Source organism: Schistocerca gregaria, chromosome 3 (assembly GCF_023897955.1).
Source record: "Schistocerca gregaria isolate iqSchGreg1 chromosome 3, iqSchGreg1.2, whole genome shotgun sequence".
NCBI classification, from domain to species: domain Eukaryota; kingdom Metazoa; phylum Arthropoda; class Insecta; order Orthoptera; family Acrididae; genus Schistocerca; species Schistocerca gregaria.
Window position 1 is genome coordinate 787,978,680 of NC_064922.1, and position 22,098 is coordinate 788,000,777.

Here is a 22,098-nt window from a genome sequence, read left to right on the forward strand (position 1 = left end):
GTCAAAATACATGAAATGTACATGGACAGCCAGGATGCTGCAACACTAGTTTAAAGATCAGTGGATCTACTGTGCTCCCTGAAGGCCAAAGGGAACCAATGATTTTACTTTTTACCTTTTAAAATAATGAACTATCATGTGGTTACTATTCTTCATTTTTTTCTACAATGTGCGAGACTCTACCACTCATGCTACATGTTACACCCTCCCCACCTAATAGTATTTATTTCAGATTCTGACCATCGAACTATTCTCCATTCCAGTCGCAAGCTAAACATGCCTGTGCAGTTTAGCACATGTGTCGTTAAGCTGACGCTTTCGTCGTGAAGGATTTCCGTATACTTCATTCCTTTCCTGTTCTTTCCAACACCTGCACATAGTGAGCTTCATTCAGTTAACTTTTCACATGCTTCTGGAGTCCCAGACTGAGAGTCCGAAAACTTCATCTTCTTCAGCGTTACAACGGCTAGTATTTCAAAGGCAAAGTTTCAAGTGTACTGTGTCACAGTGCCTTTATTCAAAGTCCGCACAGTTGTTACTAAATCATTTGAGGTGTAAAATCATAGTCGGGTAAACGTTTTTGAAAAAACTTGTGTAAATCATTGTTAACTTTGTTAACATTTTATTGAAATAAATTAAAACAATCTTTTAATGTTCACTAGAATTCTCATTTCACTCGTGCAACCTTACAAAGAAGTGAATAGTATTATCCACAACGTCTAATGAGAATTACAAGTTTAATCATGGAAGATATTGTTACAAGTAAACAAAACATTCGCCCGAAGGGTATTAAATTATGTGATCGTGTAGGAGTATTTCAGGCTCATGTAATAAATGTGAAAGTTTTATGCCCTTCTCTACTAAGGAATAAATACAGATACGTGTGTAGTGAAGCAGACACGACAGCACATCGCGAGTTAACCGCCTTTGAACGAGGGATGATCAGCAGAGCAAGATGCAAATTACACAGTACACAGTAATCAGGATTTCCGAGAATAAAATCGTCTAGAGGTTGAGGGGGAGGGCATCTTCAATATCGCAGAGACAATGTTTCCACACAGATGTCTGATGAAGGGACGTTATGTAGCCTCTACAGAGCTATACGGTGTGATGGACAGACAGCTGTGAGCCAGGTCGACTGTGGGGACAAAAATGCATTGCATGGGCTGCGGCAGCCTACGAGTCTATTGTGTTCCTTTGCTGACACCACACTGAGCAGAACCATTGACAAGGGCCGGCGAACATCGTTACTGAACTATGGGACTGGGGAGCCATCACAGTGCTTCAGTCGTATAGAGTGCAGAGAAGCTAGGCCAATGATCCTGTGTGCCCAGGAAGGAGGTGGCTAAGTTATGTTCTGGCTCTGCAGGGACCAATGACAAGTGCATTTTATGTGGACGTTCTTGCTGACTATCTGCGTACCTTTATGGCTTTAGAGTACTCTGACGAAGATGCCGTGTTTCAGAGGGAGAAAATGACTTCCCACAGCCCTTTGTTGCAGGTAGGTGGCTTGATGTAGACTCCAGTGAATTCAGAATCGTGACTTGATCCGCCAGATCACCCAAACCCAATCGAGCATTTATACGATGCTGTCTACATCTGTATGCTCGATGATCCTTTGCAGTTGCATTTTGCGCTTTATGTGCGTTATCAGTACTTCTCTAGAACGATTGCAACATCTCATAGAGTCCATGCCTACTGTTCTGTTGAGGAATCACAGGGAAGCGACTCACTAGCGATACATCCAGGGCATTTCCATCACTTTTGGTCACTCAGCGCATATACTTCTGCGACCATGACGTGACTATGTCACGGCAACCTGCGATTTGAAGCTGCTTATGTGTCTCAATGAAAATGGACTTCGATGCGCTGTGTGCTGTTAGATACAGTTAGAAGGGAAGATGAGTGCGATAGAGTGGTGTGCACGCAGGAGGGTACCTGGGCACGGTGATCACGATGCCGGTGTCGGGCCTGCTGTGCAACACGAGCGTCGGCTGGCCGCTGGTGTTCTACGTGTTCGGCGGCATCGGCATCCTCTGGTACATCCCGTGGCTGTTCCTCGTGTACGACACGCCGGCCAAGCACCCGCGCATCGACCCCGCCGAGCGGCGCTACATCGAGGCTTCCCTGGGCAAGGTGCCCGCCAAGGTGAGTCATTGTAACCGTAACACATAACCGTCATAGCCTAGACTGTGTTTCTCGTATTCTTCATTTGCTGCGATTATTGACTAATGAAGTATTATTCATAATTTTTTCCGAATAGCTTTGCAAATAAGTGGCACCAACTCCCACTTACTAAAAATTAGGTTCTCGAAAAGGAAAACAAATTGACGGAAGTGAAAAGTTTATCGCTGCGTCTGTACCATGGTCTCTGGAGATGAATCACCAGCGAAAGAGAGGCAGAACGGGGCAAAACAGATGCCTTAATGTGTCGAGAATTGTCTTGGTAACAATATAAAATCTAACTCATGCTATTCGTAAGGGTCTTGAACACTGTTACTTTCCAATTACGCATCCATATCACAACAGCTGTGTGATCTTTTATAAATGACAATAACCGTTTCTTGGATATATAGAGTGACTAACAGACACAAAATGAAAATAAACTGAGTTCACAGTCGGTTGAACACTATGTGGTGTAGCGCTGTCAGAAAGCACAGTGGGACAGAAAATTCTCGTTTATTTTAATAGTACACTCAGTCAAGAAACAAGGCACATAAGACGATTCGTTGCAGATTGAACAGTTCCAAAATCAGTGCTAACGCAGTCACTGTAGCATGCCTGTCTGTTGGCGCTCGACTCGGAGATAAGCCAGTTCCAATCCTAGTGATAGATGAAATTTTCACTGCTGGTATTTGGTCGGCAATGCGAGCAGAGATGGTGGCGTGAAGTTCCCGATCACCAGTTTGTGCACCAATGTCCTCGATTAAATTTCAAGCGTCTCCGCAGTGTGTCACGAAGTGAGAGCATGTGTGATTTCTGATGGCGATCTGTATGTCGGATGGAAATGCTTAGGCTGGCCGTCCTCTTGGTGTAAATGCAACATCACACATCACACTGTACATATACCCATTATATATAGCTATATTCTTCAAATACATGTATGACCCAACTCTAATAAACGATCCGGTAAGAAAACACTGTGCTCCAAGGAAGAAAACCATTTCGAACACGTCGGCTGTACCTACCACTTAGTGTCGCCAGCCAACAATGCCATACGGCTTTACTGTCATGGCCTTCATTCGTGTTTTGTAGAATACTGGAACATATGAAGACCTAACATTCTAAATGTGCTGTGGACCGAAAGTATTGTTTTGTGATATAATGAGGAAAAGATATTGTATGACATAGGAAATACAAGGTGTTTCACAATTCTTTCCACACACTTCTGGAGGCATAGGAACCCACATCAGGAAACGTCATCCAACAACGCCATGGTACGTCAAAATAATAGGTATCGACACCTGTTAATGTATGTGTATAAAGGGTGATCTCGTGATGATGTCACAAACTTTCTAGGATGATGTTGAAGGATAAATGTATCAATTTTAGCTAAGGATCCCTCTACCAGAAACGAATGCGTCGAAAGTTATAAGCGTAAACCGTTGTGATACCTCTGACACGGGAATACATGTGCTGGCACTGTTATTGCCAAGATTGTAGGGTAGTTAACTTTCAGAGGTTGTAATATGGACTAAAACAAGGAAAAAATGCCCAGCAGACACGGACTCTAAAACGCATACCTTAAGAGCTATGAACACTTGTTCGATAAAGGAGAGTTATTCACAGCAACTCCTCAGGTACGCATTTTGGAGTCCATGTTTATTGGATATTTTTTTCCTTTTTTTGATCCATACTACCACCTCTGAAAGTTACCTACCCTACAATCTTAGCAACAAAAGTATCTGGACATATATTCCCATGTCAGATGAGAACGGTTTTCGCTTCTAACTTTCGACTCGTTCGTTCCCGGTACAGGGACCCTCACCTCAAATTGACACATTTATCCTTTTACGGCATTGTAGAAAGTCTGTAACATCATCACGGAATCACCTTTTATCTACATACATTTATAGACGCCGGCGCCTATAATTTTGACTCTCTGCAGCGGCGTTAGCTGAAGTTTCCGAACACGGGTTCCTATGTAAAACGTGATCTATTAATTCGCTCCACAGCATCAAAGTGTGTAACAGGAATTTTGAAATACTTTATAGTATTAAACATTTATTATCATCTATCAAATACAAACTATAGTGCAAGGTCCGAAAAAAATGCACTGAATTTTTCAGAAAAAGAAAATTTACAAGTTCAGAGCAAAAAGTGTGTTACCCTTTACTTTATTCAGACTACAGAGGCTAAGTACGTCCAACGAAGAAATCATGCTATAATCGATGACAAAACATACCAAAATGTAAATATCTTAACACTGTGAGATTGTCCGCACTTTGTATCTGTACAGCGAGTGGACTAATGTGCGCAAACTTAGCTTACCGGGTCGCAGCCTAGCCCTGTTACGGCCATCCAGCCACTTACCTTCGGTCACAGCTATATTTACGTTAAAAGATATAAAGTGTTGTTCTAGCCTTATCCCTTTCTGCGCTGAAGCTCGCCGTTCTCATGTAAAGTGGGGTTTTCCAATGCCATTAACCACCTGCTCGGTTTGTCTCCAAAATTCGTTTCACATTAACTTATTTATGCATGCCCCTGTCCATATATTTGTAGGTATTCTTTTGTTAGTTTTCGGTACATGAGATTACTGCAACTGCCTTTTGTTGATATATTATTGTTTCCTGAGGGTCTCATACCATATCGTGCTGTGGTTTTGGATCAAGTTCATGTAAGTCCATAAAACCCGGGCGCCGTGTAACAGCATGAAACCAAAACCATCAGTTCGCAGTATCATGCAACAAATGAGTAAAAAAAACCTGCCGATGGCGATGTGGTATGAAGAGCATCATAGGAAACATGTCATTCCCTAATCAGATGAGACCGATGACCTCGCTGTCTGGTCTCTCCCCCCCACAACAACCGAACCCAACCCAACCCAACAACACGACAAGCAAAATGACAGCTATTACGTTCGCGCGTTAAACTGATGTAATTCAACGCTGACTGCTAAGTAGGTTTAGAATGAAGAAGACCGTGGAGCTAACACCAGCAACTTTCGTTCCTCATCGTTACTATTCGGTACCTTCGTCATATACTCGCATTGATGTAGCGCCTTTAGAACGAATAAAGCCAATTTTGAAAAACTGGTACTTAGTACGTTTAGAATGTTAAGACCTCATATGCTGAGATCAAGAGAATGAGGTACCTCGAACAGAATGACCTACTTCACGCCACCCAAAATCTTTTCAGAAAACAACGGTAATGCGAAATCCAACTTGCATTTTTCCCCGTGCCGTCCTGAAAACCATGGGTCAAGGCTAAAAGGACACGCGCAATATTTCTTAGCATCCAAAAAGCATTTATCGGAAGTACTGTGTGTCTGGTTTGCAGAGGAAGCTGCCCATCCCGTGGAAGAAGCTGCTGTCGACCCCCGGGCTGTGGGCGTGCGCCTCCATGCACCTGGGCATCGGCTGGGGCTTCTTCACGCTGCTCACCAGCGGGCCCACCTACCTCGCCAACATCCTGCACTTCGACATCTCCAGCGTGAGTACTCGTCACGAATCCCTGTGATTTTTCTGTGTGCACTTCTGGTCGCTGTCTAAGAGCGTCCATACGTCCTTTTTCGTCTGTTTCGCGGTGCTAGCATGCTGAAACAGATACATGTTTTTTATTATATATATTTTTATATTATACATAAACTTGAGCTTCTCCTTGTCACCTAGTAGTAATCCACTAAACGCACGATAGGAAACGTTGTTCACCGGAGTGTTAAATACAAGAAAATGAATCCAAATAATAAAATTTTGTCAACTACATCAGCGCAATAGCAGCGTGACAAAAAGAAAGAAATGTTGCTAACTTTTTGCACTTTTAGATGGGGGCTAATAATCTGAAGAACAAATCACAGTCACCGTAAATGATGTACGAAATGAATCAAATAACACTTCTGACATGTCACGGTTCAACGTGTCTGAACCAATATTTCTCTTAGTGATAGTGTGCAAAGAATTGAGTATCTCACTGCAAAGTTGATAATCGTAATTTTTTATATTTATGGAGACATGAAATGTGTTTTCGTAGTGGTGAAACAAATTTTGAGGGATACTAAAGTATCCATTTGAGATAAGAAACCCTTGTCTGGAAACCAGCGGGTTGAAAGTTAGGAACCACAATGTGTTATAGGATAACTCTACTAGTGGAGTACTAACGCATACGAATCGTGTTTTCTGCTATATAGAAAAATAATTTAATATGTATGCCGTTGCTACCTTTGTTAGCTATGCAAACTCCACTAACACGTTGGCGCACACCACAAAAAAGACGTGATAAGAGGGTGACATTGTTGGGAAATATTTCACTTGATCTCAGCGCACATACGTGGTTCCAGGAATGACGTACATATCACATTACACGTATTTCTCTTGGACGGTCGCATAGCACTATAAGCCTCCTACATCTCCGGCTAATTAAGCTTGTCTACAATATATGACCATGTACCTAAAGTCCCTAATCTGTGGGAAAAAGGCAACTATTCCGAAGAATAATGCAAAACCTGCTCAGTACTTTGGCAATGGCGATTAGAAACAAGGTTCCGTTAACTTTGCATATTTTTAATTAGGTAAACTACTTTTTTAATTAACAGTAGTTAGTGGAAAATTTGGAAGAAAGGTTTCCAAAGTATGTCATTCATCAAATAACCAACGGAACAAGAACAATTAAAATGAAACTGAAGCCGCGTGGAGTGACCAAGTGGTTTGAGATGCCACATCGCGGATTGCGCGGTCCCTCCCGCCGGAGGTTCGAGTCTTCCCTCGCGCATGTGTGTGTGTGTCTGTGTTTTTAGCAAAAATGGTTCAAATGGCTCTGAGCACTATGGGACTTAACATCTGAGGTCCTCAATCCCTTAGTACTTAGAACTACTTAAACCTAACTAACCTAAGGACATCACACACACCCGTGCCCGAGGCAGGATTCGAACCTACGACCGTAGCGGTCGCGCGGTTCCAGATTGAAGCGCCTAGAACCGCTCGGCCACACCGGCCGGCTGTTTTTAAGATAAGTTTTTAACATAAGTTAGTTTAAGTAGTGTGTAAGTGTAGGGACCGATGACCTCAGCAGTTTGGTCCCTTAGGAATTCACACACATTTGAACACATTTAAAACTGAACTTTATACTGTGGTGTCACAGCCAGACATCACACTTGCTAGGTGGTAGCCTTTAAATCGGCCGCAGTCCGTTAGTATACGTCGGACCCGCGTGTCGACACTATCAGTGATTGCAGACCGAGCACCGCCACACGGCAGGTCTAGTCTAGAGAGACTCCCTAGCACTCGCCCCAGTTGTACAGCCGACTTTGCTAGCGATGGTTCACTGTCTACATACGCTCTCATTTGCCGAGACGACAGTTTAGCATAGCCTTCAGCTACGTCATTAGCTACGACCTAGCAAGGTGCCATATTCAGTTACTATTCTGAACAGATAATATTGTGAATCATGTACCGTCAAGAGCGACGTTCATCATTAATGGATTAAAGTTAAGTATCAAACTAATTACGTCCGCTTTCTGAACTCTAATTCCTTGTCATCTTCCAGACCTCACGTCAGTATAATTCTTTCCTCCTCACGCCAGCCTGCGTGAGCTAAAACGCGTGCACTTCGGCCCCCACTAGTAAGACGGTGTTGGCTCTTCTGCCAACACAATATGTACTCGTAAGCAATATTACATAAAAATAGTTATTGGCGTCATGGCTTAAGAGTAGTACCTAACGCACACTTTCAAGTACTTCACACCACACATGTCACAGTAGTCAGATAATAATCAAATAGCAGACATATACAACATATCATATTAATTTTCAAAGATCAATTAAAGTAAGATTGTTTACTAGATGTGGACAGAAACTTATTAAGTTACTCAAAGTAATACTGACTGTTGTAATGGTAACAAGCAGAAAGATTGTTTGAATTTAGCAGTTACTTTGATATTTCTTTGTAATGAAATTTACAAATTGTGCCACAAGTTATAAATTAGAACTGCGCCACAACAGTGAAATTTAGTTCCAAGTTACGTAGTCTTACTACTAATTTTTTATTGTGAAAGTTACTCTATTTTTAGAAAATGTATTTATACTGGCTTTTGCATCATTCTGTTTGACATGATTCACGCTACAACCAAAGATTTCATTAGTACGCAACTGTCCAAAAGATGGAAACATTGTTTTGATAATATAATAAATCAATGTTCACTTCATTTTCTTATTACCTCGGTTCATACAAACGGGTAAGATGGATACTACTTGGATAATGACTTAAGAAAATTATTTACGTGACAATATGCACGAAAACAATGTTATTCAAGCAATAAAATTCCAACTATGCTGATCAGTCTATTACACTTCTACTTATAAAAAGTTTAGATCTTACTTCACTTTGTGATGCCTTTGCTTTGTCGAGTGGTTTCATTTAGCGGTAAATAGGGTACATGTTGATCTTCTTCCCGTACCATAGCCAATAACAAAGGCCGACAATACTCTTGATGTTACGTGAATTATTCTTGCTGCATTTGTACTGTGCCCAATAAATGCCATAGCTTGCCCATATTAAACAACCGTCAACATAACCAATTCAATTTTCACTGCTCCGCACTTTTGCATAGTCACACCAGCGAATACACACAACCAACTGCACCAATCGTCTCCTTGCGACTCTTTAACTGCTGCTTTTTTTTGGCGCGCTCGAACGCCCAGCGATAATGCATTTTCAGTTTACTACACTCTTTGACAATAACTTTTCTGACTCGGCCAGCGTGTCTACTTACAAAATGTCAACATTTCATGCGTATTCTCGTTCTTAAATAATAAATAGCATATGTAACTTTATAACTTATTTACAAGAATAATATTCAGCACAACTAATGGCGCAAATTTCGCAAAACATGTAAAAAAATTATGATCATCACAGAGTAGTGGTGTTACAGTACATTCTGTGAAAGGTGCATAGGAAGAGATTGTAGGCGACTTGCCTACAACAAATAATTGCATAGACGTCCGGTATAATGAGTTAACGAAAAAATATTTATTCGTTAAAACTCACAATGAGAAGAAACTAAAAAAAAACAGAAGTAACAAAAATAGGAGATCCTATAGTCTTACGGCAAAGATAAAAAACACATGACCAAAAAAAAACTCTCGCGCTCTTTTGATATCACTTTGCACCAAACATGAAAAATATCACTGCCACACAACCCCCACTTAAAGTGCGGAGCCCCAGGGATATCTTGATGCTTGAATTTCATTCGACGTCCAGCTCTGGTGTGCGTCGGGTGTCTCGGGGGCGGTGACGTGGTTGTTTATGGTGGTGATTCACCTGTCTCAGACGATGTACTGAGCGGTGTTTTGGTATGCTCTGCTTCCATCTTGTGTTGATGCACAGGCGTGGTGTCAGAGGTCGGAGAGGGTAAAACCCATGCTGACTTAACACGATCAATCGATACCTTTGTCGGAACACAATTGTACATTATGTCCACGGTATGCTTATTTCTATTCAGCACCTGAAATGGGCCCGTATATGGTGGTTGTAAAGGCGATTTGACTGAGTCTGTTCCCAACATTACGTGAGAGCAATTGTACAAGTCTTTGTGTACAAACACCTTACGGTTACCATGGCGAGAAGGTGGCAGGCAAAGTATATTTGTGCAGTGACGTTTTAGCTGCTGCACCCAGTGTGTGAGGCCCTCTGATCCAGGTAGTGAGGTTGGTACTAAATAATCTGCAGGAATCCGTAGAGGCTCTCCGTAAACCATCTCGGCAACTGATGCATCAATATCGGGTTTGTGAGCTGTCCGCAGGCCTAACAACACTAATGGTAATGCTTCCGTCCATCTCTCTTGATGACGCACCAATGCTGCTTTGAGTGTTTTGCGCCATCGTTCGACCATACCATTACTGGCAGGGTGATAGGCAGTGGTGTGGTGGCGTTGGAAACCACACATTTTGGATAGCTCGAGCAACAACGTAGATTCGAACTGACGTCCTTGGTCAGTTGTGACATGAAGGGGGCATCCAAAACGGGCAACCCACGTACAAAGAAACGTCTTAGCAGTAGTTTCGGCTTAAATTTCGACTATTGGAGTTGTTTCTGCCCATCTTGTGCACCTATCTACGGCCGTAAACAAATATCTGTAACCCTCTGACTGTGGGAGAGGTCCAACCAGGTCCACGTGAACGTGTGCGAATCTAGCAGAGGTACCTTGAAAATCTCCAATATCAGCAAGCGCATGTCGTCCTACTTTACTCTGTTGACAAGGAATGCAGGAACGTGCCCAAATGCGCGCGTCTCTTTTCATAGGCCACACATAGCTGTCTGTCAGCAGCTTTATTGTAGCGTTGGCTCCTGGGTGCGATAGTGTGTGGACACTGTCGAATTCCGTCTTGCGCAATATTTCTGAAATGAATGGTCTTGGTCTGCCTTGAGAAAAGTCGCACCACAGCTTCCGCTTGGAGTTAGGTTTATGGTACCAACACACCTTACGCTCGTCCTCTTGTTGACTTCGTGTTTCACGCCCAGCCCGGTCTCTCTTGCGCTTAAAGATAACTTGTGGTCGCTGTAGCGTGCGTAGTTGCGCTCGCAAATCCTCTATTGCAGTTTTTAAATCTCTACTTTCGTTTGAACTTTTTGTTGTTTGTCGCGTTGCGACCGCGGCACAGTTTACTGTTATATCGTCTGTTTTGTCTTGCTGGTATTGGTAGTTACCGTACGTGGCATCTGTCGACGTCATTGCGACTGTTGCAGTAGGCACGTGCGTCTCGTAGATTCTGTCTGCAGCGAGCAGCAGTTTGTCAACTGATCTTTCGTCGTATATAGCTAGTGTAGTTCTTACTTGCATTGATAGCTATTGTTGCCATATGTGGAGTAACAGTCTATCAGAGACTGTCGATCTATCTACCAGGCTGCGTAAATGACGCCAGTATTCTGACGGGGTCCTATCTCCCCGTTTCTTTTGGTACTTGGTACAGTACTTGTTTGACTCTGATGTCGACTGACTTCACACACCGAGAAATTAATTCTTCTTTCAGTCTACAGTGTGCTCCTTCCGTAGGCGGGTTCACTAAAATGTCAGATATCAAAACCGACGTCTGATGGTCCAAATTACTTATCACCAAGGTGAACTTCTCGTCATCACTGACTATTCTTTGTTGTAGAAATATATTTTCCATTACCGCGAACCATGTGTGTGGCTGAGAAGGCATGAATGGGGGCGCCCGTAATTGCAACCGTTGAGTTGGTGAAGCGTTGAAACCAGCGGGTACTTCCATTGCTGTTACTTCCTGTGGTTGTGCTGCCATGGTTATTGAACCAACGTCATTACTTCGGTCTGGTATATGCTTTAAGTTCATATCTTTCGAAATATGCAACTGTTAAGTTTCTATCTCATTCTGAAGCCTATGAATTTCTTCCGTTATCGAACCGTATCGTTTGCCGTCGTCGTTCATTGCTTTTGCAGTTAATGTTCGACATAGCTAACGAAAGATTTAAAGTTACTTAATCGGAGGTCACCAATTATGTAGGCGACTTGCCTACAACAAATAATTGCATAGCCGTCCGGTATAATGAGTTAACTAAAAAATATTTATTCGTGAAAACTCACAATGAGACGAAACTAAAAAAAACCAGAAGTAACAAAAACTAGGAGATCCTATAGTCTTACATCAAAGACAAAAAACAACACATGAACAAAAAAAAAGAACTCTCGCGCACTTGGACACAACGTCCCCTCAGAACAATTATACATGACTGTGCTTAAACTGACACACAATATTTTTTAGCGCAACGCAATCTGACTTTCAATAATCCCTAAAAAAAGAATGGCCCTGACTAACATTAATCTATACCTTGCACAAATCACTTACCTCACCAAAAATCTTCGTTACTCGAACTACTGCAATGCAGCGAGCGCCACTACTGCCAGCTAAATAAAAGATTCAAGCTACTGAAGGCACTAACTACTGATAGGCATAGTTAGCAAATGAAAGATTTTGATAGAGAACAAACAATGTATTTACCTCAATAGTGTTCAAAAGTCATAATATATATAGCAGTTCATAGCATCCAGTCTTACAAATTTCAAAACTCCGCCATTTCTCTCACCACATCCACCACTGCTGGCGGCTCACCTCCAACTGCGCAACGCTACGCGTTGCCCAACACTACAATGGCAGACAACAATGCAAACTAGCCACACACTGCACACAGCAGAGCCAGTGATTTTCATACAGAGTACTACATGGCGTTACCAATAAAAAACCTAACAAATACAACTTTTGATATCACTTTGCACCAGACATGAAAAATATCACTGCCACAAGATCTTTTTACCGTGATCGGTCCATTAGCCTCTATTGATCTCACTTGACATCTGTTTGTGTGTTATATACGAATCATCTGTAGAGGCTTGCAAAATTCTAGCCGCCTGTGAAAACACTGGATTTGTGCGAACAGCATGTGACCGGTGTTTATGTCCATTTCAAGTGCCAGCGTAGAAGGTGAGTATCCTGTGCAAGTTTTGCAGACAAATAAAACATTTACAAAAATGTGTACTCATTGTCATCAGATGTGCGTTAAATTACAAATTTTGTCACTTTCGCTTCTGACATTCGATTCAGTCATTTCAGCAGCTGTGTTACCCACCTCAACTATTCCTGAAACTCTGCTGCATCTTCACGGGAACAGTTTGTATGTATAAATATTTTTTTTTTTTTTTTTCAGTAGGAAGAAGTACTTTCCAACGCGATTCGATAGCTTACGAAACTAAAATTACAGTCACGCAGCATGCGTCATTGTTCACATCGAAACTTTTCGCAAGAGATCTGCTAATTTAGGAAAGGTGTACGTGACAAAGCGCAGTTTCAGCTCGAGTGGGTTACATTCACAAGAAAGTGATGTCGGTAGTAATTTCACAAATTTTCTTGCGTTTTCTTTGCGAGATCTTTCTCTTCTTAGACTGACACACATTTTTTCTGCCTTTACGATTTTCTACGTGATCTTAAAACACTGTTTCAGGGGAAAAGCCTTAGTTACTGCTGTATACCACTACAAGGAAAAGTTTCAAATGTTAACCATATAAAAACGCCTGCCCCATTTGCTTGTTATTGCTTTCCATATGCCTTCTTTCCATATCTTGGAGTGATTATGAAGTATTGAGGGTGTGCTGTCTTCAGGGACTTATCTGTAAACACGTTAATAAGTGCTAAGACGTTGAGCTGTTAGTATGACAAACAGAAAGTGGTTAGCCAGAATATTTTATTTTAAAAAGTAGTGGCTGCAAGGCTACATACACACTGATATATCATTCTTATTACTTTCTGTGGGCTTTGTTTTTGAACATAACTAGTTGCAGCTGGTGTGGTTTGAGGTTATTCCTAGTTCAATAGAGCTTTAAAATATATCTCTAATTGGTTTTTACATATTTCTTCACAATAAAAATTCGCCAGGTATGTGTAGCACCTGCGCTCTGAGGGTTTCGTGCCAACTTAATTACGCACACAGAAAATTAATCCATCACTGGGATTGAGAATCTCAACGATTGTTGCCTGTTAACGACACTGGTACTGACAAGATATTGATGCTGGAAATTCCTAGACTTTCGAGAATGTTTAAATTTTAATCAAACGAAACTGTGGATTGCGAGGCCTTTTAAATATCAAATATCTGTGATGTATATATGCAGACCTAAGCTATGAATAAAAACTTGTACCAAGGCTGGGGTCAGAACCACTACGCCACCCTGGCACAATGGCTGTACGGACTCTCCTAGCACTCCTCTCTTCGATCCAGATTTCTATTGACCCCTCAGTCCACTTAGTGTTCCCGCTAAACTCGAACAACGTCGCAGAGGCTCCCCAGCTATATTGGAATAGCAACTAAGCATCGAACGAAACGGGGAATGCTGCCTGAAACCTGGGCTCAGGTGCTTTAATCAAATGAAACTATGTGGTTAGACAAACCTTTCCAAGTCTCAAACATCTGTGATGCACATATGTAAGTTGAAGAGACGAATGGAAATTTGTACCAAGTTGGACAGCCTCTGCAATGCTGTTCGAATTTAAGGGGAATACTAAGTGTGCTGAGGTGTGAACGGGAATTTGGATTGAGGATGGGGGAGTGCTAGGGTAGTCTGAGCATTTGTGCAACGCTGCTCTGTCAGTAGACATAGTGGTTGATACACTGTAATTTTAAGTTTGAAGTCGGATAATGTATAACAAAAGAAATATTTTTGTGTGACACAATTACAGATTAACAATTTTCCGATTTTTTCCCTTTACTTACATATGAAACCTTGCTTCTTGCAAGATTTATGATTCTAAGTCAGCGAGAAATACCCTACAAGTTCTGAAAAGGAAGTTTGCGAATAACAAAATATGTGACATAAATGACTATCTTTTGATTCCATTGACAGAGAAACTTCAATTTTTTTAAGCTTTAAGTGACCTTAAACCTTAATATGTATCATAACTTTCAACTCGATATGTCTACCAATTCATCAGAAAAAGGGTTTTTAACAGTCGGATAGACAGACGGATTGAAAAGTAATTCTATAAGAGCTCCGTTTTCACCGACTAATGTTCTGAATCCTAAAAATAAACATTTTATCTTACAATAATTTTCAATTCGCTGTAGAAGCTCATTAGTAAAATAAAAATAAATAAATAAATGTCGTATGACTAGGGCCTCCCATCGGGTAGACGACACTACACCCAGTTCCTGAACGGAGAAAATTTCCGACCCAGCCCGGAATCGAACCCTTAGGATTGACATTCTGTCGCGCTGGCCACTCAGCTACCGGGGACGGACAAATAAAAATTATGTGATGATATGACGAATGTAACTGAGGCACAGAGAAACTTACGGTCCCAAGGCACAAAGTTTCGATGTAAATAGACGTTTGTGAAAATCAGATCTGCAGTCAATCCACCAAGTTTGACTCGTTTTTAACCAAATATCAACATCCTTTATTTCATATGAAAAGATAATGTCTCCATTTTACGTTACGAAATTTGAACTAATATCGAGGATTATTATAATTAATGTTAATTCACAAAATTTTCATGTATACACTAGTCACAGTAGTGTCTTTTTTGACAGGGCAAAGTTTGTAACTAATGTAGAACTAGAATCAGAACATAAACAACAGATACTAATACACCACACACTATTATGACCTATTCCAACACTTCATAACGCTAGTTATCACGGTTTTCATAAAGTATTTTCTGTGCCTTGTGGTACAGATAAAACTGCCTGTCCACAGACATGAAATTTAATAGATTTTTGTAAGTCTATGTGTTTCAAGTTAGAAAAAAATTTGGAAATTTGTGGTAAGGTCTTATGGGTCCAAATGGCTGACATCGGTACCTAAGTTTACACACTACTTAATCCAACTTACACTAAGGACAACACACATACATCCATGCCCGACGGATAACTTGAACCTCCGAGTGGAGGGGGGGGGGGGGGGTCGAACCGTGACTAGTTTTTGCACTGTATTTACATACTGTGAGGAAATGACAAATTGTGATCTCCTTCAAAGTGACCTCCAAAAGCTCTAATTACGTATGAGTTACTTTACACAATGGCTGACGTTTCTAAAATGTACATTGTTACATTGTAAATCAACTTTTCGTGTGGTAGTGAAGTCGGTAATACTCTTAAAGTTTCTGAATTCTTCAGCGTCCATTTTACAGACTGCACAGCTATACGATTATGAAGTACAACTACATACGTGATGTAGACATTACGTTATGTTGACAACCCCAGATAACAATTGAGCAGCGTAACAAAATTATGCTTTGTGCTTTAGGTCCATACACAAACGAATAATCTTGAGCATTTAGTTCAGGAGCCCACACGAAGCGTAAATGATAGCGATAACATACTAGACCTCTTAGAACAAAAACTCCTTTGCAAATAGAGACCGTAATGACGGATACAGGGATGACTACACCGTCGTACCAAACTCACCAAAAATTATCGGAAAATGTATTTGTTTAAGAAAGTAGGAATAAATTCGTTTGACGCATTCCTAAGAGATAGTCTCCATTTGTTCTAAACTATATAAGCGTAGACATAATGTGGCTAAATTCATAGAAATAGTTATTGACTGAAATTAAGAGCTTCATACTAAGTAAATCAATAACAAACGGAACAGATCCTCAATGGCGCAAGAAACAGGTCAAGATACTGTTGCGGAAGGAGCGAAAAAGGATAAGATTTAAAACAAAGCGAAAGCGCCAAGATTGGCAACAGTTTTCAGATGCTCGAAATTAGTACGGACTTCAATGTGAGATGCTTTTAACAGCACCCATAACGAAACTCTATCTCGAAATCTGGCAAAAAAATCCAAAAAGGTTCTGGTCGTATATAAAGTATACTAGCGGTAAGACAGAACGACTACTACCTTTATTGCATGCTAGTAATGATAATGTCAGCCATGACTGCGTTACTAGAGTTAGTAAAGACGATTTGCCAAAATTCCTTCCCCAAAGAAGATGCAGTAAATACTACAGAATGCGGATCAAGAAAAGCTGCCAACATGAGCAACATGGAACTAAACAATTTCGGTGCAATGGAGCGGCGTAGTCATTCAATAAAGACGAATTTTCAGGTCTAAATGGTATACCATTTATGTCTCTTTCGGAATATGCTGATGAAATAACTCCATTTTTACCTATCATGTGCAACTGCTCGCTCGATAAAAGATCCGTACATAAAGCTTGAGAAGTTACACAAGCCACACCAAATCACAAAAAAAGGAGAAGTAATCGACTGGACCAAGATTAGTGATATCGATTTACAGTAGGATTTTGAAACATATTCTGAGTTTGAAAATTATAAATAGCTCGAAGAAAGTATCTGTTGGCGTTAGCCAGCTCGGATCCAGAAAATATCATTCTTATGGGAAACAACTGGCTCTTTATTCACTACAAGTAATGAGTTCTATCGACAGGCGATGTTGACTCTATATTTCTAGATTTCCAGAAGGCTTTTGAGGCTGTTGCTCTCGAGCAGCTTCTAGTAAAATAGCGTGCCCAAATTGGAGTCTTTCATAACCTCTCAACCATTGAGCATGTATTTCCGACAGATGTGAAATACATTTTACATGTTTATTCTCAACAGTATTCAAAAAGTCAACTTGCCATTGAAGGCATAAATTGTAATTTCAAGCTCAGGATTGCACTATTATTAGCATATGCTTGTAGTAATTTAACTTTTCTGTTATCCCCTTTCCGTCTTTGCTGCGCTTTGAACAAGAATGAACCTGTTGTAGAATTTTGGTTGGGTACAAAATAGGGAAGTTTTATCTTAAATTTATGAATTGATACTGAGGATCAACATATCGTTGGCATATTTCACAAATCGATTCAGAGTCCATGAGAACGACATGGAACTTGAAGGCTGCGACATAGAATATCTTACATGTTTTCTTGTGGGATAGTGTAGTGATTTTATGTCAAGGTTATACGCGAGAGATAATTTCAAGAGCAGTAGTAAATTATCTCTTATCGCCAGAGTGCGTATCTATCATGGAAGAAGTATTCTTTGAATTGCTAACTGATTGCTCTAATAACTGTTATCTCCTGGGAAATAATGTTTCGAGATATATTAAGATGTCTGCAGTATCTGGATGTATGTCGTGTCACACGGCGCTTGAAAAATTTTCGAATTCACCTAATCTTTTTGATTTTCGTAATTTGACGTTTGTCAGTGGCTAGGCGCTATTCGTTACTACTACCTACAACCCCCCCCCCCCCTCCTTCCACCCAAAAAAATATAACTTGGAGTCACCCCCGCGCATCGACACAGGGTATGCAGGGTTATGAACGGATTTGGCATTGTTACTTTATGGATTGGTCGGATGCGCCTCCTGTTGCCAATCCGCTAACCTCCCACAGCCCACCTCTTCCCCCCGGCACGGAATATATGTACCCGCCCTGCCCCCCCCCCCCCCCCGCACCTCCCCCCCCCCCCTCCACAACTGTCTGCGTGCAGTGTAATTCGTGCACCAAACGTTGCGAATTGTGTAACTGATGCGGTACTTGGTACCTGCCCGGCATTCAGCTATAGGGATGGGGGAAATCGCCTAAAAGCCACATCTAGATTGTCCGGCACGTCGACGCTTGTCGTTAATCCGCCATGCGATTCGATTGAACCACAGACGATGATAAATAGATGTCGAAACATATCTGGGAAAACAAAAAAAAAAAGAAGAAAGAAATTGTGTTTTACATAAGACAGAGTTTAAATAACCTTAATTTAAAGCTGAAAAAAGGTAAAAAACATCAACAGAAGTTTCCAACCTAAGCAACACGATTTGTCGTGTACACACTTTACGGCGCTTCTTATTCAGTAACCCCAAGAACACACGATCACGAACTTTCGATTACGCACTATGTCCTCAGAGATATCGAGGAGACAAGAAGGAAAATCTAGTGTCACTTAGCCAGCTTCAGTCATGGTAAAGGAAGTTAACAAAACCGTCTTGTAAGGAAGATCTACAACAAGGAAACAGACGCCATGATACAACTAACCAAGAAATAAGTCTATGGTGCATAAACACGTCACAGACAGATTAACAAAGTTCCAACAAAAAATGAGCTCATATAAGCACCAGCATTACTTCATGACAACAACGTTGCACCGCATACTGAATAAACTTATATATAAACTACAGTTACAAAACCCCTACACCAGCATTTATGCACGTACTTTAACATACACTGTGGTGATAAAAATTTCACTTAAAGGTAATCTACTAAAAAATTAAGGATGAAATTTCGACTATACGGGTAAAAATACTGGGCTGATAGAATCAGTAAATAGAGAGACCACAAAGACATTTCTAAACGAGGTACAGAGAGCACATTAAGAGCTGAAAATCGTGTCCCACTCATCCCTCATCCGATCTTTCTGCACACACGCAGCGCAACACCGAAGTCAGTGCAGAAATAATGCTTTGAATGGGAACCAGAGAAGAGCAAGCTTTAATGTCGTCATGACGCGGACCTGATCGTAATTGCTGCGTTCTTTCTGTGCAGAACTCTGCGCTGTCGGCGGTCCCGTACATCGTGGGAGGTTTGGGCAGCGTCGTCTACAGCGGTATCCTCGACTACCTCATCACAAGCGGCAAGGTGTCCAAGATCAACGGCTACCGCATCTTCAACGGCATCAGTGAGTATTCCCAGCACACTGTCTCAGTGACGTACCACTGAAGTAATGTATGTCTACGGTAACCAGAAAATACATGTGAGACAGGTAAAAGTTAGGCAAACTCGCGTGAAGAAGGATGCAAGATCTTGTTACGGATTGAACGCCGAACAAGCAAAAAAGGAAGCCAAAAATATTTTTTAGTAAATTTAAAAGATAGGAACAGATCCTAATGCAAAAGTTGGCAGACGACATAGCTCTTGCTCTGTATGTAAGGAAGAGTTAGAAAGGCTGAAAGGAATATAGCTGATACAAAGCGCAGAATGTTTCTAAAGGATAAGCAGAGCAAAGACGAGGCAGATGAACAGTAGGTAAAGAGGAGAATAACGACGAAATTGGGAATGACTCAGTACTGGAAGAAATGAAAGAATTCGTCTATCTAGGGAGCAATATTACAAAGCAGGCTGAAACGAGGAAGACTCGAGAATACAATGTACTTAAATAAAAGAAGACCTAATGGTATCAGATGCTGATGTCGAAATTAAGCATTTCGGGAGCATAGTCTTGTTTTGAAACAAAATATCGACCATAGGAAATTCGGAGAAACACTGGAAGTATTTGAAGTGTGATGCTACCAAAGAACGTTAAAAATTAAGTGGACAGATAAAATACAAAATGTAGACGTACCACAGAGAATACGTGGAGAAATACCTATATCTCTAACGTAGATCAGTTGTAGAATTTTGGAACACGTATTTTGTTCGAGTATAATGACTTTTCTGGAGAATAGAAATCTACTGTGTAGGAATCAGCATGGGTTTCGAAAAAGACGATCGTATGAAACCCAGCTCGTGCTATGCGTCCACGAGACTCGGAGGGCCTTAGACACGGGTTACCACGTAGATGCCGTATTTCTTGACTTCTGCAAGGCGTTTGGTACAGTTCCCCACAGTCGTTTAATGAACAAAGTAAGAGCATGTGGACTATGAGACCAATTGTGTGATTGGATTGAGGAGTTCCTACATAACAGAACGCAGCATGTCATTCTCAATGGAGAGAAGTCATCCAAAGTAAGAGTGCTTTCAGGTGTGCCGCAGGGCAGTGTCGTAGAACCGTTGCTATTCACAATCTAAATGACCTTGTGGATAACATCAGAAGTTCACTGAGGCTTTTTACGGATGATGCTATAGTATATCGAGAGGCTGTAGCAAAGGAGAATCATTCAGAAATTCTGGAGGATCTGCAACGAATTGACGTATGGTGCAGGGAATGGCAATTGAATCTCAATGTAGACAAGTGTAATGTGCTGCGAATACATAGGAAGATAGATCTCTTATCATTTAGCTACAAAATAGCAGGTCAGCAACTGGAAGCAGTTAATTCCATAAATTATCTGGGAGTACGCATTAGGAGTGATTTAAAATGGAATGATCATGTAAAGTTGATCGTCGGTAAAGCAGATGCCAGACTGAGATTCATTGGAAGAATCCTAAGGAAATGCAATCCGAAAACAAAGGAAATAGGTTACAGTACACTTGTTCGCTGACTGCTTGAATACTGCTCAACAGTGTGGGATCCGTACCAGATAGGGTTGATAGAAGAGATAGAGAAGATCCAACGGAGAGCAGCGCGCTTCGTTACAGGATCATTTAGTAATCGCGAAAGCGTTACGGAGGTGATAAACTTCAGTGGAAGACTCTGCAGGAGAGACGCTCAGTAGCTCGGTACGGGCTTTCGTTGAAGTTTCGAGAACATACCTTCACCAAGGAGTCAAGCAGTATATTGCTCCCTCCTACGTTTATCTCGGGAAGAGACCTTGAGGATAAAATCAGAGAGATTAGAGCCCACACAGAGGCATACCGACAATCCTTCTTTCCACGAACAATACGAGACTGGAATAGAAGGCAGAACCGATAGAGGTACTCAAGGTGAGGAAGTAGATGTAGAAGTAGAAGACTGGTATGGAAGACACTTATCAGAAGAAGGGAGAGGTTAGTGGGACATCTGCTGCGTCATCTAGGAATAGTTAACACCGTGCTGTAAGAAGCAGTGAAGGGGAGACGCAATAGGAGCAGAGGAAGACCAAAATATACCAAAGAAATTATTGAGGATTTGGTGTGAGAGTTAAGTAAATGTCAACAGCCTGAGAAAAAGGTAAATTACGAGAGTCCCGACAACTGGAAGTATCAGAGCCGCTATATGCGTAAACAGCGTGCTAAATGAATGCCAAAGACAGTAGGAATACAACTTTATAAAAGGGAAAGTGCAGTACATACTCTGCTCTGCAAACCTTAAGGATGAACTAGATAATGTAACATAACATATTGACTAGTAGGCGCAAATGAATTTAAATGGGGGGTCATTTTGCCCGAAATCTTCTGACTTAAACTCCATAGAGCACGCATAGGATGCGTAGGAGAGACGCACTGCAGCGCATCGACGTGCACCGACGAATATCCAGCAGTTGTTAACCGCGCTGGTGGAGGAATGAAAAGCCCGACCACAAGAACTCCTTACTACTCTTCTGTCCAGCGTGCGAGCGCGTTGCCGAGCATGTATTCCTGTCTGTAGTGATAACACACACTTTTAACAATTACATCCTGCCTTTTGTAGTTTCCAATGGGACGTCATGAATCGTGATGTTTTCAGTGTAATTACTGTCTTCGAATAAAAGTGTCAATGTTTTTCTCATTGGGTATTTCTTTCAGGTACTTTCTGTGCTGCATAGTACTGTAGTATTTCTTTCTACGTATTGTCCAAGTTTATTCGAAATATGTTTTTTCGCAGTGA

At 41.3% G+C, this 22,098-nt stretch overlaps 1 protein-coding gene across 2 annotated transcripts in view; it reads left to right on the plus strand.

The window, feature by feature from the left end:
- LOC126354240 (sialin-like) overlaps nucleotides 1-22,098 on the plus strand; it is a 516,792-nt gene that overhangs the window by 480,428 nt on the left and 14,266 nt on the right. Inside the window, exons 5-7 of one of the 2 annotated variants that reach the window (XM_050003742.1) lie at nucleotides 1,931-2,148; nucleotides 5,500-5,652; nucleotides 19,200-19,332. In XM_050003742.1, the coding sequence (XP_049859699.1) occupies nucleotides 1,931-2,148; nucleotides 5,500-5,652; nucleotides 19,200-19,332 (504 nt within the window). The remainder of the gene's footprint in view (nucleotides 1-1,930; nucleotides 2,149-5,499; nucleotides 5,653-19,199; nucleotides 19,333-22,098) is intronic. The other variant, XM_050003740.1, reaches the window with a different exon arrangement.